Source organism: Haemorhous mexicanus, chromosome 20, assembly GCF_027477595.1.
Source record: "Haemorhous mexicanus isolate bHaeMex1 chromosome 20, bHaeMex1.pri, whole genome shotgun sequence".
In the NCBI taxonomy this organism is placed as follows: domain Eukaryota; kingdom Metazoa; phylum Chordata; class Aves; order Passeriformes; family Fringillidae; genus Haemorhous; species Haemorhous mexicanus.
This window is the reverse complement of record NC_082360.1, coordinates 5,346,754-5,363,731: the sequence shown is the minus strand read 5'-3', so window position 1 is coordinate 5,363,731 and position 16,978 is coordinate 5,346,754. Positions and strand designations below refer to the sequence as shown.

Here is a 16,978-nt window from a genome sequence, read left to right as displayed (position 1 = left end):
CTGTCCTTGGAGGGTGTTCCTGCACAACAACCACCAGACACGTTTGACAACAGCTGGTAAATGAGTCATTCTGCCTTGAGTATTATACCCATCCCTCTGGCTACAAATCACAAATATTTACCTGTTAGAAATTAAGGTCACCAGATGGCATGGTTTGTCTCTAATAGCTCCGGGTTTTTTTCCTTCTAGCATTTTGTTTTCAGCTGAGTTTGGACAAGGGCAGTGGAGCAGAACTCCAGTACTCTGAAGTTCCATTAAAACAAAGTGAGGAGCCCTCTGTGGCCCTGAGCTGCCCAGCTGCAGCCAGGGCAGAGAACCATCCATGTCCAGGACTTGCTCCCTCCAGAGGACTGAGTTCCTTGACTTTAAATGCATTATCTGGATGGAACTCAGATCAGTCACACAGTCTGCATCAGCTTCTGAACACCCATTTTGGCTTCATCCACAGTTTTAAATAAGAGATTGTCAGCTCCTGTCAAAACACCAGAGCAAATGACAGTCCATCCCTGCCTATGCATTTTCCTGCTGCCAGGAATAGAAATCCCTGCCCCTCTGGAACGCACACCCTTCTTGTCAAGCCAGCCTGGCAGCTCCAACAAGAGCAAAAGCTGAAGGATTTCCACAACTGCTTCACTTCCCTGCATCCTACATCCGCCGCTGCTGTATCAGCATTCAAAGAAATACTTGTGTATATAGACGTGTGTGTTTGTATGTAGCTCTTTAGCATTCTTGAGAGGACAAAAATGTAAAAACTGAAGCACTCCAGGTGCAAAACCGACACAAAACATGAAAAAGCTGGATGTATTTTAATTTTCAGCGCCGGACACCACGCAGGTCTGGGACACACAGACCCCACAGCCACCCCTGACCCCCCTCATAGCCCCGCGGTGCCCCACAGGCCCCAGGTGCCCCCAGGACACCACACATCCTCCTCTCCTGGCACCCCCATTAGTGCTGCAGACCCCTCCCCGCCCCACAGACCCCCAGCACGGACACCACACGCTCAAGCTCCATCCCCACAGACCCCACAGAGCCCGTCTGCCCCCCCAAATCGCGCCCTTAATCCCTCCGCCCCGCCCCGGAACGCGACGCGCGGCCGCCGTTTCCGCGGGGACGCCTGGCGGGAGAGCAGCGCGGGGGCCAACATGGCGGCGCACACGCTGCGGGGCCTGTGTCGGCCGCGGCCGGGGCTGGCGCTGCTGTGCGCCCGGTTCTCGCAGCGGCCCGCCGCCGGCACCGAGTACCGGAGCTCCCACAGCCTGGACAAGCTGTACCCTCCGCGGCAGGACGGAAAAGCCGCCCGCACGACGGTCAGAGGGGCGGGGGGAAAGAGGAAGGCGACGAGGGACGGCGTCTGGGCGGGGTTTAGTTGTTGATTGACAGCAGGCCGGCGGGGTTGATTTCATGGGGTTGACGCTGGGTGGGCGGGGTCTTAGAAAGGGGCGGTGCCAATTGGGCGGGCGGGGTTAGCACGAGGGTGGTGCGGTGGGCGGGGTCAGATAGAGGGCGGGGCTTCGCGCTGCCTTGGCGGTGGTGGATGCGTGCCGGAGTGGAAGGGGTGGGGCTCGCCGCCGCCGCCGGTGGTGGGCCCCGCCGCCGCCGCCGGTGGTGGGCCCCGTCCCGCTCCCAGCCCTTGTGCCCGGGCGGGCAGGACCGGCCGAGGGGCCGCGGGGACCGCTGGATCTCCCCAGACCCCCGGGGCCCCCCGACACCGTCCCCGATGTGTCTTCCAGGAGGAGCTGCAGCCGCCTGCCCTCGAAATCCCCATGGGTGAGGCCCCCTCCGCCCAGCACACCCGTGCCGGGAGCCGGGCAGCCCCCCGGGCGCCGAGTCGGTGCTCCGAGCACGGCCCCGTCCCGGCTCAGCCCCTGCCCCTCTCTTCCAGCTCGCCTGACCGTGTCCTACAGCCGGAGCAGCGGCCCCGGCGGACAGAGCGTTAATAAAGGTGAGGAACAGGTTCTCCCTTGGAAAAATCACCGTTTTCGGTTGTTTTTCTGTATCATGTGGCACAATATTGAGAACTTGAAGTTAAACAGCATCTTCATGCTGCTGGACACTTACTTTTCATTGTCATCATCCTGCATTTTAACACAACTTCTGAGTCTTCAGAGTGCTGGAGACCAGCACTAACATGTTTGATGCTCCTAGGAACACTTACAGGGATCATTCCTGCTACAGGTGTCACAAGTAACACCACCTCTACCTATAGATCAAATATAACAGAGCCAACTGGATTCTGAATGTTCACTCTGCTATAAATTCTCAGCATAAATCAAATAAATTTAAAATACTGCCTGTTCTGCCATTAAAAATTAGGTAGGCAGTGGCTGGCAGTAAATTCTGTGGTGTCTAGAAAGTCAAATACCATGACAGGTACAAGTTTGTCTTGTGGAGTGGTGTGTAAAAATACAGCGAGAAAAGAATTGTGACCTTTCAGGAAATGCATCATGGAATCATCCCATGTTGAAAGCCAGCAGAGATCAGGCTGAATTACCTCACAGATGTGAGGAAGGCAGGCTGTGACATGGAAGTAAAGACCCCGTTTTTCCTCCCAGTGAATTCCAAGGCTGAGGTTCGGTTCCACCTGGCATCGGCCGACTGGATTCCCGAAGCTGTGAGACAGAAAATGGCTCTGATGGTACCAACCCTCCCCTTCCAACCACGTTTTCAATGTCTCAGTGTCAGAACATGACAGTTCCAACGAGGTTTCAGTGGTCACAGCACGTTTTCCCATCCCTTCAGCACAGGAATAAGATAAACCGGGCTGGTGAGTTGATTGTGACCTCGGAGGAGAGTCGCTACCAGATCAGGAATATGGCAATTTGTCTGGACAAAATCCGGGCCATGGTCACGGAGGCCATCGAGAAACCCAGGGTGGTGTCTAAGGAGACAACACAGAAACTCATAGAGAGGTATCTTCATTGAATGCTCTTTATTTGGGTTCAGGCTATGACATTACACAATTTAGTTTGCAGCATTTTTAAACAACTTTGGTCATACTCCTTTAAATTTCCTTTTTTAAGGAGTATCACTGATCCATTAGATTTTAACGGCTTAGATTTTAACAGTCCCAGAACGGGGACTGTTTTTTTTCTGTCCGAGGATGGTTGTTAGTTCATCAGATCTCAAAAGTTGAAAACTTAAATGCTTTCTTTGTACACGGAGGGATCTTTTGATTTTGTTTTAGGGTGGAAAAAATGAACCGTGAACGGCTACGACAGAAAAAAATCCACTCAACTATAAAACAGAGCAGGAAGGCAGATTTCGACTGAGAGCAGCAGAGATCCAAGCCCTTGGCATTCCATCTTCTGAAAGAAGTGGTATTGGCAGCTGTTAATGATGCTAAACTCATGAGCTGGATTGAATAAAAATAGCCTGAAAGTGTAAATAAACATATTTAACATCTTCTTTTGTAGCCAGTGATACACTGTGATGGCTTGTGAATAATTTTTCAGAATAACTATTGTTCACATTTGAGAGGAACTAAAACTTCTGATTTTTGTCAGCCACTCCTTTTTTTAATGCTCTTTGTCTTCTTCAGGCAGCCTTTGCTCTGTCAAAGCACCCTCTTCTGCTGAACAGAAAGCTACTCTAGATTTTTGGGGAAAGAAAGGGAAGAGTAAAAGCAGTCTCAACAACACATCTAAGTTGAAAATAGAATCTTAAAGCATTAAGTTTGGAAAAGACCTCAAGGATCATCAAGTGCATCCCATAGAGTATCTCCTGTATCTTTCCTTCTATTTCCTTCCTGTCAGCTTTATTCCTTTCATTGATTTTTGTCTAACCAAACAAAGCACATAATTTAGTTAAGCTAAAGCCACATCAGGAATTTGGCAGAAATCTCAACAGTAGGAGATAGAACCCACCCTGTAAATGCAGGAGGCTTCTGGGCTTTGAAGTGGGACACCAAAATCCTTTGGATGAATTCTCCAGACTCATTAGTGGGCACTGTTAAAGGAGAATGAAGCTCTGTGGTATGATGTGTTTCACCATTGCCAAGTGGGATTACTGTGAGGTTAAAGAAATCAAAATCACCCCTTTTTTTTTTGATGATTGGCTTGGCCCCAGTGGCCTGATGGTAAGGCACTGGCCTTCTAAGTCAGGGGTTGTGGGCTCAAGTCCCACCTGGTGTGGGGAGAGGTGGATCTGTTTTAGGAAAACCCCAAATAAGAGAGGGAAGTCATCCCTAAGGTTAATTTGGGGCACATGGAAGTATCACAGCTCTGCTACCCCTTTGTATTTGGAAGTGGAGCTTTGAGCTCTCCCCTGATAGAATATTTCCCTCTGCAAAAACGGCATTCAAAGCCCAGACCCTCCCCAAAATGGAATGCTGAGGGGATGCAGGAGCACTCCAATGCATCCTGACATGCCAGAAAGCCCTGCCCTGGCCTCTGCACTCCTGCTCAGCACCAGGAGCATCTCACACTTCACCTCATTTTACATTTTTCCCCACTGCAAGCTTTTCTGCAAGGAATCACTGAATCATTCAGGGTGGAAAAGACCTCTAAGATTTATCCAGTCCAACTCAGTACTGCCATGTTCACCATCAAACCATGTTCCCAAATACCACATCCACACATGTTTTGAACACTTCCAGGGATGGTGAATCCCCTTCTTCCCTGAGCATGGGAGGGGGTCCCTGCCAGCACCTCTCTCACAGGTGCAGATGTCTGGAGCTCTGTGCTGTGCCGTGCCCTTTACAAACAAGGGGATGTCGCTGCTTCCGATGTTTTTGTGACAATGAACGTCCTCCCACCATCACCATCCAGTACAGCACCAGCCTCAGCCGAGCCTCCCCATCCCCAGGAGACCTTGCTCCCAGGGTCAGCCGCTGCTCGGGGCTCTCTTCCCTCCGATTTGAAGAACTTCGGTTGAAGCAAAGGTGTAAAACCCTGGACGAGCACGCGGCACCGGGTCGTGTAGGAGCTGGGGATTTCAGGGTTTAAAAGCAGATTGCGAGGTTGCCCCTGGTCTAACACCCCGAAAAATGCCGGACTGACGGAGAGCAGGGCAGCCGCACGGGACTGCGGGACCGGGCGCACGGCGGTCCCGCCGCGCTGAACTGAAGGGGTCTCGAGCTTCCGGGACAGCCCGGCCCGCAGTGGATCCTCGGCGGGGAAAAGAGTCACCCCAGATGGGACTCGAACCCACAATCCCTGGCTTAGGAGGCCAGTGCCTTATCCATTAGGCCACTGGGGCTCGGCAGAAAAACTTTTTAAGGTGCCGTCACCTAACTCCTCTTTAGCCAGGCGGGCGTGCGAGCTGTGGCTGAGGATTGGGAGGGTCCTGTTCGGTATTTCCGGGACCGCCCCGGTCCGAACAGTCCCCCGAGCGGGGCCTCGTTCCCCGCACCGTCCATCTCCCACACCTCCCGGCGCAGCTCAGAAACGCAGCCTCGAGGTGGGGATGTGGCGGGGGTGGATGACATCTCCGCGCAGCCCCCTTGGCCCCCTCGGGAGCTGGCGGTGCCGGTTCGAGGTGCAATGAAGCCCAGAACAGTCCCCGGACGCCGCGGAGACAGAGCGGAGGCCTGGGTGTGGAGCCGCTGTCGTGGCCGAGTGGACAAAGCAGAGATTCCAGAGGTTCCCTGTAAGAAAATGAGAGGGGGTTCGAGTCCCGAGTTCTACTTGTGGCAGCAGAACTTTAAATTCCTACTATTCGGCTGGATCCTGCAGCGCCCCGCACTCCGAGAGGGGTGGGCAGTGGGTTGATATTTCCCACCGAAACACTGAATGTCACCCAAGCTGCCCAATAACTCAACTAGCAGTATGAGATATTTCATCATGTGTTGTTTCTGCACTTTCTTTTCCCCATGAAAACGGGCCTTAGGCTGACTCAGACTTCACCCCACCACCGGTTCCAAGCCCCGCTTTACCCTCCCCACAAGAGCTACCCCGCCGCGGGGTATGAATTCCCCCTCACTGTCAAGGTGCCTCGGGGGGAAAGCTCACCTTAAATCAGCTTAATGCGCACGTTCCTTGCAGCCTGAGCTCGCTGAGTCCCCCATGCCAGGCCCCTCTCACCCCGCAAGGACCCCCCAGTGCATTGAGTACTTCCCATGGCTTAAAAACAACGATGAAGGGACTCGGACCCTCAATCTTGTGAGTTGGAGTCAAACGCCTTATCCGTTAGGCCCCACCATCACCCACGGTGCTTCTTCCTACCTGCTTCACATGCAGGGGGCTCCCCGGGTGCCCCCTGACATCCCCTGAGTATCCCCCACATTCACCCCGGGCATCCTCCACTCTCCATCTCTCCTGGAAGTGTGGCTGGCTTTCCCGACCCAGCCCTGGTGATGGAGGTGCCCCCTCCTCTGGGACCCCGTGTGCCACTAAATCACTGTAGATGTGACCGTCACAGTGTCTGTGCCAGCAGTGACAGGCACCACTACAGCAGAACGCTATAACACTACTGGAAAAAACACCACGGGCCTCATTAACCCCCTGTTTGTTCTCCCCCTGCTGCAGCCACTCTCCCCAAAACCCGCGTTTCTCATCTAATCCCAAAAAAAGTTTCTCAAAGCCCACTCCAGGCAGGTACTTTAATCGGTGGTCCAGTGCCCAGAGCTTGGGTAGGTTCGTTGCTTTCAAAGCAGCAGAGCCTCCCACACCTAGAAGAGAAAAACAACTTAAAAAGAAATTTCACTTTGTGTTTTACTGGTGTGGCCAGTAAAACCTGGCCAGTAATTACCCTGACCACAGCTGCCTTTAATATCCATTCACTCTGCAGGAAAAGACCCTCCAGGCAGATTTGTAATGACACGAATCTGAGAGGGCATTATCCCAAAGGCACTTATGGGGAGGACTTTGGTGCCAGGGCAGCACAGCCAAACACTGTGACCCCACAGACCAGCCCCTCATGCAGACGTGGTTTCTGGTGGAGTAAAGCTTCCCAACATCCCAGCTTGTCCTGCTTCGGGAAGAGGTCCCCCACGCAAGGTGGACATGACCCAGCATCAATGGGCTTTTTGTTGGGGCTCGGGTGCAGCTGATAATACAGGAAGGAAGAAAATGCAGCTGAAATTCCCTGAAAAAGGAAAATGCAGCTGAAATTCAAGAAAAGCCCAGCTCTGCCCAGACAAAGGTGATTAAACAACTGCAACTGCTCTGCTTTGATGCCTTCTGGGACCCCTTGAAGGATGTCCCTGACCTGGGCATAGCCATCCTTTCACTAACATCCCTCCAAAAATCAGCCTTTCATTAGCACCTCTCCTCTCATCCTCACAAAGGTCCCACAGCAAAGCTGGTTGTTATCCCTCAATCACAGCCTCACCTGAGCTCTGGGACCACACAACTTACCGCACAAAACATCCGCCTTTGCACCCACTGGGGCAGTTTGTAGCAGCTCCTCGTTGTTTCCCTTTTCCATGAAATCTAAACAGGGGCCACTGGCTGGGAGCAGACAGTCACAATATCCATCAGCAGCAGCTCTTGGCCCATGGAGAGAGCCCGGAGCTACCATGGGGACTTCGCTGTCCTGAAACACATCATAGACCACCTCGACCTCGCTCTTTGGTCTTTCCCCCCATCAGACTCTGTGTCCAGTGCCGTGCTCAGACAGGGCGCTGGTCTATCCGCATCTCTGGGCTCTCCCGGCGCATCAACCTCCTCACCTGGCATTTCCCACCCGGATGGGGAATGTCTTCCCACCAGGCAGCAACAGCCAGCGCTGCAGGAGGAGGAGGAGGAGGAGAAGGAGGAGACCCGACGACACAAACGCGGAGAAGGAGCATGGAAACGGGGCTAGCAGAGGCAAAAACTGCGGGCTCACCCCAGGTGGGACTCGAACCCACAATCCCTGGCTTAGGAGGCCAGTGCCTTATCCATTAGGCCACTGGCGCTGCGCAGAGCGCGCGCCCCGGCCCCCGCAAACGGCCCCGACCCCGCGCTGTGGGGGCGTCCCGGGACCCCCCCGGGCCGGGCCGGGGCCACCGCGGGGATGGGGCGGGGCCGCTCCGGCAGCGCCGCCACCCAGCCCGGCCTCGCGTGTTCCCTCCACCCCGCGAGGGGCAGAGATGAGAGGGGAGAAACGGGAAAAGAGGATTTAAAAGTAAGGGGGAAGGGGAAAAAAAGGCCGACCACGAAGGGACTCGAACCCTCAATCTTCTGATCCGAAGTCAGACGCCTTATCCATTAGGCCACGCGGTCCCTGCGCGTGGAATGCCTAGCGATGCTCGCAACCCCCGACATCACCGCCCTACGCCCCTCCCGGGTGCCGCCGGAGCTCCGGGCAGAGATCGCGCCGGGACACGGGGCCAAGGGACACACGGGGCGCCGCGGGGGACACGGGCATGCGTGGGGGACAGGGGACGTGGCAGGGGACACGGCTGGAGAGGGACCATCCGCTGCCATGGGGAATTCTGCTGCCAGAGGGGGAATCAAGTGCGGGACTTGCTGACTGCAATTGTTGCCCTGGAGCCTTTCACAGGAACACAGAATCATGGAATACCCTGGGTTGGAAGGGACCCACAAGGATCACTGGGATGACAGCAGGAAAGAAAGGCAGAGGTGGAGAGGAGGGCAGCAGAGGAAAACACGGACCGATAAAAAAACTCAGTAGTCTCTGAGCCTTTCATCTTAACTGTGAGGACTCAGAAAAGAACATAAGGAGCACAGGAGATCAGCAAGGAGGCAGAAGCAGAAAATCCATGGGTGCATGGAGGGCTCAGTGGGAAATGACACAATGTGGTGTGCTGGGAAGCAGGATGGGGCTCAAAAGGAGAGCAGCCTCACCCCCAGCCCTCAATCACACAAGCACTAATTCCTGATCCTTTTCACTGGGGTTGCAGCAAACTCTCAGCCCCATATATGAGACTAAATTTGCTACTGAGTAGCTCTGGCTCTTTGCCTTTTCTTTGTGGAAATGGGCCTTTTCTTTTCCTCTCTCTCAAATTGTTAGATTTTTTTTAAATTACCTTATTTTTCCTTGACAACAACTAAAGGCTACTCCCAAGAGCCAGTTGAGTGCATCAAACCATTAGCAAATTCTTCCTCCTAACAGATAAAATGTGTTTACAAAAATCCATCCCTCATTAATAAATATCAAATCAACTTCTACATAAGAAATGACGTGTCCTGGACCAGTTCATAAGACTCACAGTACCATTCTCCTCCTTATTTGGAAGCAGGAGATGATGCAGGGAGTTTTTGTAGCCATCCTCACCTTTTCTCTTGGGACGGGTAAGTGCAAGGGGGGTTGAAAACCTTAGAGGAATTCTGTTCTCATCTGTGTGAGAAGGGATTTTTGTGTGTTAACATTTTTCACATCCACAGCTCCACACCTTTTCTTTTTTTGATGCATCCTCACAGATTGCCTGATGTTTTTGTGTTTCAAGTGGAATTCTCTTTCCAGCAGGGGCTGCTCCAAAGTACCTCTGCACCTACTATGACATTGTTGACTACCTGAACATCTCCTCTCACAACAAGCTGCATACGTACATTCTGCCCAAGATGAACGTGAAGGAGCCTGTGGAAGTGAAGGTGGATTTCTTTCTGGTGACAATTCTCTCAGTGGTAAGGATCCAAAATGAGTTTTTACAACAGGAAACTGGGCTATTACTAGGCCAGTGTTTGAGTCTTCTCACAGCAAGTCCACAGGGGTGAGAATCAGCCCCTTCCACTTCAGCTTTCTGCTGTTGGAAAGCACTTTTCTCCCATTCCTTCCAGAAGTCACATCCAGACAAGCAGTCTGCTTAGTAGGAGGCTCCAAACACCCTGCAGAGTGCTTGAACTGGGCAGTGCATTTGCAGGACACTGCCATGGAAATGTTAACAATAACCTATTATTTTTCCTAACCATTGGACTGTGAGCTCCCACTCTTCAGCCATAGGATCAAGAGCCATGAGCTCTCTTCCCAAGCCCCATTACTTCAGTCTGTGGTCAGGGAAGAGGTTCTGCATTGGATACATCTAAGAAAATCAGCTAAATATCTTTGTTTTTCCAGGTGGAAAAGCTCCAGACAGCCAGTTTTTACTTCGTCCTGAGCCTGGTAGGTCCCTCAAGAGCGTTTCTGTCCTGATGCCCAACACAAAGTCTGGTGCCTAGCCCAGAGCTGATCTCTCTCCTGCAACTTCTTCCCTCAGGAATGGCAGAACCCTTTTGCAACCTGGGACCCACGGGATTTCTGTAACATCTCTGAAATTGTTCTGCCCATGGATACGTATTGGTCGCCCCCCATCTTCATCTTGGAGCGGTAAGTTCCCCTTTCATTTTTATCCACTGGCTTAACAGAAATACAAAGGATGCAAACTGTCAGTTATATTATAGGAAATGGGATAAACTCAGATGGCTAAAAATTGTTCCCTTGAGCTCTCTGTAACAGAGAGCCTCCTAATTTAGATTAATGGTGACCACAGTTTATACAAAGCACTTAGTGGCTCTGTAATACTGTAACAGCTCCTGAAATATCCCATCTGGGTTGCAGCTAAAACCGAGGGAGCAGCAGAAACCAGCACTGCTGTGGAATAAAGTGACCTGTAGGAGTGTGTGGAAAGATACAGGGCAGAGCACTGAGGGCCTGACAGAGGGATGGGCACCTCCACCAGCTCTCCAGAGGAAGAAAGGAGTGGGAGGCAGAGCTAGGAATGAGCCCCTGCCCTGGTGAGGGCAGGAAGAAGAGGACAGAGAGGCAGGAGATGCTCAGGAGGTGCAGAGCTACAGCAAACCTTGATCCCAAAGGGCTCATGAGCCCTTCTCCCAGACCTGGTTTCCTCTCTTCCTGATGCATCCCATGTCTGGGTGGTGGCTCAGAGCCCCCCAACAGGGTGCTGACATCCTGGTTTTATGGAACTGAGGCACAGGCAGCATCTCAGGCTCAGTTACTCTCCCTGTCTATTCCCTCCAGAGTGAGCGGGCAAAACCCAGAGCTGAATTACGTGGTCCTCGCGCACAATGGCAGCTTCAACTCCACCCGGCCCTACCAGGTCACCCTGACGTGCAGTTTGATCATCTTCAAGTTCCCCTTCGACACCCAGATGTGCAACTTGAGCATAGCTTCATTCCTCTACCCAGGTACAGCTGCAGGCTGAGCTTGACCCCCTCTGGGCTGAATTTGGAGAAGGAGGACTGGATAAAATGGGCCCTGGTAACTCCTGGGCTCCTGAGCAGCACCACATGCTCACAGTGGGGTTGAGGTCATATGAGACCAGGGAAAATGAGTTAAAATGTGGCCATTCTGTCCTGGCACATTTCCCAGCAACATCTCTGGAACAATACAGATGTTCTGTGCCAAGCCCCTCCTAGGACTGGTTTCTACAAACCGAGAGACCCGAGACCAGGAGGCTTCCTGCAAAACTGCTACTTGTTCACATAGAATTTTGCAGGACTGATCTTTAAACACACCTGAAAGCCATAGAAATAGGAGGAAATTAACCATAGAATCCTAAGAGGGCATCAAATACAACCATTGAAAGGACAGTTTCAAGGATTCAAACTGCAGTTAGAGTTCATCCCTACAGGAAGGGTTGAAATATAAGCAAAGGTGACACAAAATCTCCCCGGTCCCATCCACAAAGGCCAACTGCCCTAGTTCAACAGATGTTTCGTCTCTGATCCACATTCCCAGAGGTCCAGCCAAGCCTCTTCACAGAGACCTTTTTAATTTCTCCCTCATGGGCTAAGAAACCTGAGCAGTGCATGAAACCTTCCCCCTTCCTGTCTGCATACACCCTCAGCTGGGTGGGAAAGGGAGAGGAATAACTGACCTCTAATAATTAAATTCCTAAATTCTTCAACTTCCTTCCCCCCTCTGCCTCCTGCCCAAGCAGTAACAGACTTTGTCATGAAGACAAGACGGACACCAGCTGAGATCATAAAAGAGAGCAAGAGCTTAATCCTAACTGACGGAGAATGGAAGTTTACCAACCTGAGCATCATTGAATTCACGGAAAAAATGGATGACAAAGGATTTTCTGTGGTCACCTATGTGGTATGGTGGCACTTCCATATTATATTGCACTGATTTGGCACTAAAAAACTCCCAGTACAAAACAAGACAATTTTTTACATTAGGGGATTTGTCAGCACATTGAGTCATCTCCTGCTCATCAATTTTGCCCATCTTCCTCAACAGATTTCCATGGAGAGACAACCCACTCTCTACATTCTGAACTTGATCCTCCCAACGTGTGCTCTGTACTTGCTGGACATGGCTGTGCTGTTTGGTCCCAGCTCTCTCGAGGAGAAAATCAACTTCCAGATTGCCATCATCCTCGGCAGCTCCATGCTGGCTGTGATTCTCAACAACAGCCTCCCAACTTCCTCCAACAAACCACCCATCATAGGTACCCACCTTTATCAAATAAACCCCGAATAAACGTAGGTAGCAGCCCTAAGGAAGGCTTTAGGGTGTTGATAGACACGTTCATGAACACTGAAGTCATGAACAGCTAAGCTTGATTGCTGGAGTTAGGCTTTCCCTGTTCCCAACCAGGCAATGGAATGTAAGAAAATGCCGATTCTCCAGAGCTTTCTCTGTTTTCCTGTTGTTCTGCAGTGGTGTTTTTCCTGGGCACCTTCCTGCTCATGATCATGGCTGTGTTAGACACCTTCTTCCTGTTGTACCAGCAGCACAAATCCAGGGGCTTGGACAAGGTCCTCAGGAGCTTCCAGCAAGGTAAAACAACCCATAACACCTGTAACAGAGGGGGTTTGGGGCATTTTCCTGCATGTTTGGTGGAGCCAGGGTGGGTTTCCTCAGGGGTAAACAGTGCCCCAGGCAGTATGAGCCACGGTGGCCCCACTGTGCTGACACCGCCCTTTGCTCCCTGCAGACCCACACGAGCTGCCCAAGAGACCCCCAGGCAATCTGGCCAAGGGGGGTCCCCAGCTGCTGCACTCTCCCAGGGCCCGGGGACAAGGGCAGCCTACCAAGCGCCTCTGGCAGCTGCAGGAGCTGGACCAGTTTCTTCCAGTTCTGGAGAAAGTGCTTCTCTTCAGCCACCTCTTCCTGTCCCTCTTCTTTTTTACTGTGATTTTTGTTAAATGGAGCAGCTGAATATCAGCTCTGCCCAGTGCCAGCTCAGTTGTTGCTTCTGATCCCCTGCTGTAATTTGCTCCTGGTCAATTCACAGAGGTGCAGTTCAGTTGCTTGAATAAAATAAAATTAAATTAAAATTCAAAGCCACAGGACCCAAGATCTGCATGTGTAGTGCTTTGTACTCTGGTTCAGTAGAACTACAGATGTTCTTAAGGTATTCTGTGGGTGACTAAGGTATTTGAATAAAATAGTTGTAAAATCTGGGGATAACAGCTTCATTCTACCTATCTGTAAATCTGACCTCCAACATGACCATGAAGAAAAGGAGCTGATTGCCTTCTCTTAAAGGAGTTTCCATCTTGAGGGAAGGTGTTTAAGAATGTCACCTCAGATTATTAAATAAAATAATGCAAGTCTTTACTATTGTTTCTGTGAGTTCCAGTGAGATCAGCAACATTCAGAAAACCAGGGCAAAGAGAAAAGGAGCACCATGATTAAGAGTTTTAAAAAAAAACTAAAAAAGTAACTTTTTTATGTGCATATGAAAACACCAACACTGCTTCAAATCCTTTTGCAATTGGCTCTTCTTAAACAATCACAATCAGCCCGGAAAACAGGCACAGACTTGTGGCTGTAGAAGTCCTGAGACACTCCAGACACACAAATCACTGCCAGATACACTCAAACATCTCAAAGGGCTACACACGTTCAACTTCTGAGCAAGTGTCTGCCTGCAAGGGCAGGAGAACTCCATTCCCTGCACCTCGTGGTTACAGGAGGTTTATTTGCATTTCACAGGGTTCAGTTTGATCAGCAGAACAGGAAGCTTGGTCCCTGCTACCAAAACAAGCTCATGGATAGAAAACACAAAATCCAGAAAAAGTGGAATGTTTGAGAGTTACTGTATTGCCCCACGTTACTCAGAACTCATGTCTAAGATCTAAGCCACAGACAGAGAAAGCTCTTTATTTATAAGATCTTGGAGTCTGACAGTCATTAAACAGCTCCCTGACCAGTTTACAGATCAACAATTGGCTTGTGGGGCCAGTATGGATATTTCTCCTTGTTCAGTTTGGTTTCAGGGAAGGCTTCACTCAAGTCTTCAAACGTCATCTGTTCAAAGGGAATCATGTTCTTGAGCTTCTGGAGCTGTGGAAGCAGGGAGATACATCACAAGTCAGTGGTCAGCAGGAAGGAGCTAAGCACACCCAGGAGAGCAAGGGGTGTGGTCCACAGAATGTTCCCTAAGCAAAGTCCAGCCTCACCTCCTGCTCGTACTGGGCGATGCGAGCTTTGGAAGCCTGGATGTACTCAGCAGTGCTCTTGGCCTGGGGAGGGCAGAGGACGTGCAGAGAGTGGTAATGATAAAGACACCGACCCAGAGTGAACCTGCACACACTCCCCCCACCAGGCTTTCAAATCCATTTCAAATCCATGGCATTAAAATCCATCATCGTTACACTGGGTAACTGATGGACTCTCCAGCAGATCCCAAAGAGCCAAACCCTTCCCTGTGCAGGGATCCCCTTGCTCAGAAAGCCAGGCACACATGTGAAGGGCAGAGCTGTGCCCTGCCTCAGGATGTCCTGCCTGTGCAGGGGCACATCCAGAACATCCCCTCCCTCTCACCCCTTCCCATCCCCAGAGAAGGCAGGGACAGCCTCAACAGCAGGGAATGGTTCACTTACAGCTTCCTTCTCCTGGGCATCAATCTTGGCAGTTTGAGTATCCACTGGCTCAGGAACCTTCAGTGCACTGAACTGTAAATTGAAATACAAATATTTTTAAGGTTTGTTTGACTGAAACAATCCTTCACATCGAGGTCATCTTCCCTAGCAGCAGGGGAGCATTCCTTCCTGTCTTCCTAGGATTTGCTCACAACCATGTATGCTAATGAGCCAAGAGTCATCAGTGCTTCTGTCCCCTGCCCCTCCCAAGCAGCACTTGCTCACCCAGGAGCTTCCAGACATCTCCTCTGTCCTGCCCAGCACCCCCAGGACACACACCACCACCCACTCCCCACAGCACTGTAAGGAAGCTGAAAGGTCCCACACCACAGACTCACCCTATCACAGAGTTATTGCCCCCCACAAAGCTCCCAGACCCACCTGAGCTCAGTGGGTGCCTCCACTCTTGGGAGACAAATTTTCATAGTGATGCAACCAACCTCCTCTGCTGATCCTGCTGTTTTCCTCTCAGTGCCCCAATTAAACTCCAAAGAGCAATACCCAGCTGGCAAGGAGACTGACCTTCTTCTGGAACTCATCCACCATTCCAGCCTTGGCAACATTAGCTTTGTAGAAAGCCCAGTCGATGGCCGGGGGCTTCTCTGGCAGCGCAGCCAACCTGAAAGGATGGAGTACAGCAGACGTGAGCAGCAGCCTGAGCATCAGCACAGCCTGCTGTGTTTAGTTTAGGTGTTCTCAAGTTTGAAACAAGCCATTTCTGCAAATCCCTCTGCCCTTGGAACTGGCTCCTCTGGACAGACAGGCAGAGCTCAGCCTGCAGCTCTGCCCTGCTTCACTCAGCCCCTCTGGGTGCAGCCCTTAAGGAAGGACGAGGCTGTTTCACAACACTGAGCCACGGGCAATCACCAGGATTCCCGACAACAGCCAGCACTGGTATCAGGCAGAGAATGCTAAAGGATTTGAGAACCACAGATGAATTTGTAGAGCATTTAACAGCGACAAAGCTTCTGCCAAAGCAAGGTGTATTCACAGAACTGCAGCTATGGGTTTACCCTGGGGAAGATTAACTAAAGGTGATTTGCCAAAAAAAGCCACCAGCTGCCTCAAGGTGACCCGCTTTAATACCTGCGAGGCCACTCCTGCGGGACCACAGAAGGACAGACAGCAGCACTCACAGCCGGCTGCCGGGCCAGGGCTGAGCGGCCCCGCGGAGCGGGCGGGCACTCACCGGGCCGTCAGCGCATCGTTGCGGGTCTTCAGCGCGTTGAACATGGCTCGCTGGCTCGGGGGCACTCGTTCGGCGAAGGCCGCCCAGTCCACGGCCTTAAGGGCAGCTCTGCGTCCCGCCATGGCTCCGCCTGGCCCGGGAGACAACGGTGGGTCACAGCGCCGGCGGGGACCGCGGAGCGGAGCTGGGGAGAGCGGCTCCCCTCGGGAACGAGGGGGCGGGACACGGGGGACGGGGACACGGAAAGGGTCGGGTCACGGAACGGGGCAGGGACACTGGGGGATCGAGACACGGAGGGAGGGCGGGCACCGGGGGATCGGGACACGACGGTCGCTCCTGAGCCCCGCCGCGACCTCACGCTGGCCCCCGTCCTCTCCCAAGAGCCTCCCAATTCCGAGGGCGCCCCTTCCCTCGGGATTCCAGGTCCCCCTCCCGCTCCCCGGCCCCGCTCTCACCTTCACTGACCGACACCGTCGTCCCCGCTGCCGGAAGTACCGCCCCCTCAGCTCCCGTCGCCCAATCAGAACGCGGATTCGCTGGAAGTCATCATCCCCGGAAGCGGCGAAGGCCGGAAGCGGCGAAGGCGGCGATGGCGGCGGGCGGGCGCTGAGGCTCTGCCATGGCCGAGGGGCCGCCGAGGGGCCGCACGCCCAGCCCGGGCCCCGGGGGGGCGCCGGGGCCGCCCAGCCCCCGCGCGGCCGGAGCGACGGCGGGGTCCGCCGGGGCGCTGTCCCCGCCCGCCGCGGCCTCCAAGTGGGTGCGGCTGAACGTGGGCGGCACGTACTTCGTGAGCACCCGGCAGACGCTGTGCCGGGAGCCCAAGTCCTTCCTGTGCCGTCTGTGCTGCCAGGACGGGCCCGAGCTCGGCTCCGACAAGGTGAGGCCGCGGCGGGGCCGGGACCCCCCAACCCCGGCACAGCCCCTCCCCGAGTCGCCATGGCAGCCGGCTCACCAGGGTGCCCAGAGCTGTCCCGCGGGCGAGGGGACACCCTCGGCTGCCGCTGTCCCCGAGCCTCCTGTACTGCCCCGGGCCGTGCATGGGCCGATGTCCCACGGTTTGGGGCACGTCACTCTGACACATCATTGG

The 16,978-nt window shown here is 53.0% G+C and overlaps 2 protein-coding genes and 3 non-coding genes across 5 annotated transcripts; 1 reads left to right on the top strand and 4 right to left on the bottom strand.

The window, feature by feature from the left end:
* Positions 1 to 1,120: 1,120 nt before the first annotated feature.
* MRPL58 (mitochondrial ribosomal protein L58) lies at positions 1,121 to 3,423 on the top strand. The gene is made up of 6 exons (XM_059864495.1): positions 1,121 to 1,310; positions 1,734 to 1,770; positions 1,886 to 1,945; positions 2,556 to 2,638; positions 2,743 to 2,912; positions 3,188 to 3,423. The coding sequence occupies exons 1-6, from the start codon at positions 1,146 to 1,148 to the stop codon at positions 3,270 to 3,272; spliced, it is 600 nt and encodes a 199-aa protein (XP_059720478.1). The 5' UTR covers positions 1,121 to 1,145; the 3' UTR covers positions 3,273 to 3,423.
* A 1,703-nt stretch (positions 3,424 to 5,126) lies between these two features.
* Positions 5,127 to 5,199, bottom strand: TRNAR-CCU (transfer RNA arginine (anticodon CCU)). The gene has a single exon. It is a non-coding gene; the product is annotated as a tRNA-Arg (tRNA).
* Positions 5,200 to 7,767: 2,568 nt separating this feature from the next.
* Positions 7,768 to 7,840, bottom strand: TRNAR-CCU (transfer RNA arginine (anticodon CCU)). The gene has a single exon. It is a non-coding gene; the product is annotated as a tRNA-Arg (tRNA).
* Positions 7,841 to 8,074: 234 nt separating this feature from the next.
* Positions 8,075 to 8,147, bottom strand: TRNAR-UCG (transfer RNA arginine (anticodon UCG)). Its single transcript has one exon. It is a non-coding gene; the product is annotated as a tRNA-Arg (tRNA).
* Positions 8,148 to 13,916: 5,769 nt separating this feature from the next.
* Positions 13,917 to 16,488, bottom strand: ATP5PD (ATP synthase peripheral stalk subunit d). The gene is made up of 6 exons (XM_059864659.1): positions 16,347 to 16,488; positions 15,892 to 16,021; positions 15,225 to 15,321; positions 14,664 to 14,735; positions 14,241 to 14,303; positions 13,917 to 14,124 (listed from the first exon to the last, which is right to left on the bottom strand). Exons 2-6 carry the CDS (start codon positions 16,011 to 16,013, stop codon positions 13,993 to 13,995), a joined length of 486 nt encoding a protein of 161 aa, XP_059720642.1. The 5' UTR covers positions 16,014 to 16,021; positions 16,347 to 16,488; the 3' UTR covers positions 13,917 to 13,992.
* Between the last annotated feature and the right edge of the window lie 490 nt (positions 16,489 to 16,978).

Bases quoted from the DNA above. Each gene is read 5' to 3' on its own strand.
- MRPL58 (XM_059864495.1), top strand. From the start codon at position 1,146: ATGGCGGCGCACACGCTGCGGGGCCTGTGTCGGCCGCGGCCGGGGCTG. The intron at 1,771-1,885 runs GTGAGGCCCCCT...CCTCTCTTCCAG, and splicing joins TGCCCTCGAAATCCCCATGG to CTCGCCTGACCGTGTCCTAC. The intron at 2,639-2,742 runs GTACCAACCCTC...CCATCCCTTCAG, and splicing joins GACAGAAAATGGCTCTGATG to CACAGGAATAAGATAAACCG.
- ATP5PD (XM_059864659.1), bottom strand. From the start codon at position 16,013: ATGGCGGGACGCAGAGCTGCCCTTAAGGCCGTGGACTGGGCGGCCTTC. The intron at 14,736-15,224 runs GTCAGTCTCCTT...TTCAATTTACAG, and splicing joins TGGATGAGTTCCAGAAGAAG to TTCAGTGCACTGAAGGTTCC. The intron at 14,304-14,663 runs GTAAGTGAACCA...TGCCCTCCCCAG, and splicing joins ATGCCCAGGAGAAGGAAGCT to GCCAAGAGCACTGCTGAGTA.